The sequence below is a fragment of the Palaemon carinicauda genome, chromosome 22 (assembly GCF_036898095.1).
Source record: "Palaemon carinicauda isolate YSFRI2023 chromosome 22, ASM3689809v2, whole genome shotgun sequence".
In the NCBI taxonomy this organism is placed as follows: Eukaryota; Metazoa; Arthropoda; class Malacostraca; order Decapoda; family Palaemonidae; genus Palaemon; species Palaemon carinicauda.
In genome coordinates, this window is record NC_090746.1 from 17180458 (window position 1) to 17185457 (window position 5000).

The 5000-nt window shown below is 37.2% G+C and overlaps 1 protein-coding gene across 1 annotated transcript in view; it reads right to left on the reverse strand.

Annotated features, from left to right (window-relative positions):
• LOC137616345 (NPC intracellular cholesterol transporter 1-like) overlaps positions 1-5000 on the reverse strand; it is a 47666-nt gene that overhangs the window by 28583 nt on the left and 14083 nt on the right. Inside the window, exons 4-6 of the mRNA XM_068345999.1 lie at positions 4963-5000; positions 3479-3626; positions 2253-2454 (exon numbers count right to left, since the gene is read on the reverse strand). The exon at positions 4963-5000 is cut by the window's right edge and continues 128 nt beyond it. Of these exons, the coding sequence (XP_068202100.1) occupies positions 2253-2454; positions 3479-3626; positions 4963-5000 (388 nt within the window). The remainder of the gene's footprint in view (positions 1-2252; positions 2455-3478; positions 3627-4962) is intronic.

Here is a 5000-nt window from a genome sequence, read left to right on the forward strand (position 1 = left end):
TCAGTTGGTAGAGTCCTCCCAGGCTTGGTTTCGGCTGAATAGGCAGGGGTTCGAATCTCTGCCCAGCCAGAAGCTACTACCATAAATGAATTCCAGTGGATATATATTCCCAAGATAGAATTCAGCAGTAAATGCCACTGCGGTTAGAATTTACCTTGATTGAAATCACGGGTACTAGTGATATATATTAATCACAGATAACTACGTGTTGCAAACTCACAATTCAGCTATCATGGTGGAGATGGGTTTATTTCAAGTCTATGAACAGATTCCTGAATTCAACAGGAATATGTACAGTGACTTGTCATAAACTTATATCTCTCTTGGTTGCTCAGTTGGTAGAGTCCTCGCAGGTATGGTTTCGGATGAATAGGCAGGGGTTCGAATCTCTGCCCAGCCAGAAGCTATTACCATAAATGAATTCCAGTGGATTTATATTGCCAGGATAGAATTTGGTATTAAATGCCATTGTGGTTGATATTCACAAACACACACACACACACACACACACATATATATATATATATATATATATATATATATATATATATATATATATATATACATATATATATATACATATATACATGGGTGTGTATTTGTGTCTTTATGATCACATATAAGTATATGTATACATAAACGCATACATTTATGGTCTTATACATTATATGTATATATATATATATATATATATATATATATATATATATATACATGTGTGTGTAATATATATAAATATAAATATATATATATTATATATATATACTGTATATATGAATATATACATATATATATATATATATATATATATATATATATATATATATATATATACTGTATTTATATGAATATACATACATATATATATATATATATATATATATATATATATATATATATATATACATATATATATGTGTGTGTGTGTGTGTGTTTGTGAGTTAGATATCCATCTATAAAATATTTTGTGTTTAAGCAAAAAATAATTTTTAAAACAAATAATAGAAAAGATACCAAACCGATGCTGGTAATTTTCATCCGGATGTGTCTAGTGTGGGATGCACATATCAGACTAAAAGGTAACTTCGTTAAGTGATCCGACCACTCGGGTACTCACCTTCACCACTAAGTCACTCGCCTACATCACTCAATCACTTAACTTCACTACTCAATCACTAATCTTCACCACTCAGTCACTCACCTTCACCATTCAGTTACGCACCTTCACCATTCAGTCTCTCATCTTCATCACTCAGTCACTCACCTACATCACTCAACCACTCACCTTCACCGCTCAATCACTAACCTTCACCACGCAGTCACTCACCTTCACCATTCAGTTATGCACCTTCACTAATGAGTCACTCACCTTCATCACTCAGCCACTCACCTTCATCAATCAATTACTCATCTTTATTACTCAGTCTCTCATCTTTATCTCTCAGTCACTCACCTTCACTATTCAGTCCCTCTCTTCATCATTCAGTCTCTCATCTTTATCACTTAATCATTCACCTTCACCACTCAGTCTCTTAAGTTCACCTCCCAGTCACTCACCTTCATCACTCAGTCACTCCCCCTCACCCGCCAGTCACTCACCTTCATCACTTAGTATATCATCTTTAGCACTCAGTCACTCACCTTCACCACTCAGTCACTTATCTTTATCACTCTGTCTCTCATCTTTATCTCTTAGTCACTCACCTTCACCACTCAGTCTTTTAACTTCACCTCTCAGTCACTCACCTTCATCACCAAGTCACTCAACTTCACCCCTCAGTCACTCACCTTCATCACTCAGTATATCATCTTTATCACTCAGTCACTCACCTTCACCACTCACCTTCACCACTCAGTCACTCATCTGTATCATTCTGTTTCTCATCTTTATCACTCAGTCACTCACCTTCACCACTCACCTTCACCACTCAGTCACTCACCTTCACCTCCCAGTCAGTCACCTTCACCACTCAGTCACTCACCTTCACCACTCACCTTCACCACTCAGTCACTCACCTTCACCTCCCAGTCAGTCACCTTCATCACTCAGTCACTCACCTTCATCCCTCAGTCACTCACCTTCATCACTCAGTATATCATCTTTATCACTCAGTCACTCACCTTCACCACTCACCTTCACCACTCAGTCATTCACCTTCACCTCTCAGTCAGTCACCTTCATCACTCAGTCTCTCATCTTTATCACTCAGTCACGCACCTTCGCCACTCCCCTTCACCACTCAGTCACTCACCTTCATCACTGGGATCCCTCCTTTTCCGCCAGAAGCAAGCTACAGTCAGGATAGCGATGACCAAGATACCATAGATGATGATCAGGGAGAAGGTGAGGGCATCTATGTTTCCAATCATGGGCATTTGGTAGCCAGGGTCTGGGTCGGGGAACACTGGGCAAGACTCTCTGCAATCCGAGCACTGGCATCTCAGATCTTTATCCTGGAAAATGGGTAAAAATTAACTTTGGAATGTCGAAAGCAGTCCGGTAAATCATGAGGAAATACTTAAACTGTTTTTAACAAAAACATACCAAATGGAATACATTGCCCAATACAGTTTTCTTTTCTCTTTCCTTATGATTTTTTTCTTTTTGTTTCACCTATCTTTCATAATTAGTCAATCTCGAATTCTTTTATATTTTCGCGTGACCTTTAATGTTACCTGTAAGAACAGGTACTCCATATCAAGTAATTATCAAGGAAATTTTTCTAGAAGGACGCTTGCATATGAATACCATGAAAACAATTATTATTTTTGTGGGTATTTTGTCACACGAAATTCTTGGTCCCTATGAACAGCTACATGACATCGTTTTGTCTTTCCTCTAATGGCATCAATTTCATGAGATACGGAACAAGTTGATCCCTATTATCACAGTATGAAATAAAGTGAAAAAGAAACGTTGAAGCGGAGCTGAAGCGTAGAGAACAAAAAAAAAAAAAAAAAAAAAAAAAGTAGTGTAAGAATGAGTGCGAAATATCTACATGGTGCTTTTTGACCATTGAAAAAATTTATTCACTACGCTCACAAGGTATGATGGAAACAGAAGTACAGTTGGACAAGGAGTTCCTGGCACACCTTGCTCTGAGGAAGTGCACCCTGTCACACCAATACTGAACGGTGAGTTCGTGTGTTTATCCCTGACGACAACTGATGTTATCGTTCCCTACGCTTACCTGTGTGGTTACTCGCCGCGTAGTAAGGGTGTGGCAGGGTGCACTTCCTTGGAGCTTGGTGTGCCAGAAATTCCTGTGTCCAGCTGTACATACGCTAAATGCAATGAAGAAAATCAACCGTAATGCACACATACCCATAATAAGACCAGCATTACAACCAGGTTTCTGCATCTAATTGAATCATTCTATCCCAACCGGATTCAATTAGCTTAATCTCTTCCCCGACCCCCAACCTCATTTCCCCAGGCCACTGACCCGCCAACCTCCCCTCAAGAAGTACCTCTTACCTCAGTACCACAGGGCGTCGTGCTGACATTGAATGGGCTGACTGTAATCGTTTCGCTGTATATTGTGTCTATTTCCATAGGCCCGTCTATCCATTTGTAGACGATGTCAAATGGAGCGAAAGAATTATTCCCAAAATATGTGAAAAGTCTGAAAATAAAAATGTTAGTTGTAATACATTCTATATAGACGTGTGTGGATATATATATATATATATATATATATATATATATATATATATATGTATAGATATATATATATATATATATATAAACTAAAAAGTCAATACTAGGAATTCAATAGTATTTCAACGATGAAAAACCAATTAGACGGTGAAATTCTTTCAATTTAATTCGAAATTTTCTTATTATTTTTTTTTTTTTTTTAGATTCAAAGACTTCCTATCATATATCATTTCCCTCGGCAGTATATAGTTATAAAGTTAACATTCACTGGTCTCACTCTAATCAAAATATTCATAATTTTTCTAGCATCATTGCATTGCACCTTTTTGGAAATATGTCACTCTTCATTTGACTGACACAGGTATATCTATTTTTACTAATATAATCCTATTCGTAGTTGATATTGCTTTCCCTAAAATTTGTTTGCAACCGGTTCTGAAGTAATTGCTATATGAAAGAGAGGAAGAAGGATATCAAAATTGATTATTATCAAGTGAAGCGAGTTAACCCCATTCAAGACCTCAAGTAGCAAGAGAAAAAGAAAGTTTGAATTTATGACATTCTACCAACGCAATGTTACTGGTAACACAGCTGCTCAAAGCTATGAAAATGCTGTGAATATTCCTTTTTCAACCAATGAATGAATTACTGATTTGAGGAATTCTATCATCCTGGTATCAAAGGTCATTGACGCCGATATCATTTTCTATAAATAAACTGTAAAAAGCAATTCAATTTAGACCCATAAAAGCCACCAGATCACTCTAATATTTAAATAGCTTTCAGAAGACCTGCTCCTGAAATAAATCTTAAGATTCCGATAGTACCGCACACGCCATCCAGACTGTGACTGCTGAAATATGAGACTGTTTTTAAAACATCAAACACCACTAAGAAATAAAGACGAATGACATTAAATAGTGCTGCTATTGCGTGTTCATTGTATGTACTCGAAATGAATGCGATACTTCGTACAGTTGGTTCATTCTGAACTGCTGATGCATTTGTTCCTGGATCGCAGCCTCCCTCCCTCCCTCATAAATAAGCTACCTCACTGGCCTGGTCCCTATATACACCTACCATTTATAGGGAAAATCCTCATTTGGCTAAAGATTAACTAATTTTACCAAATAAATTATGTAATAGTCTTTTGTCTTTTTGGTTTTTCCACTTGAACCCCAAATCATTTCCTCAAACAACTTCCATTTTGTTTCCATGGGCCTGGACTTGGAAAGGACATTTGAAATCCATCCTTTGTCCTCTGGCCTCAGCAAAAGATAAATAGATGCTATTGTACTTACTTACGGTCGTCGCAATCGTTTCCATAGCCACCACACAC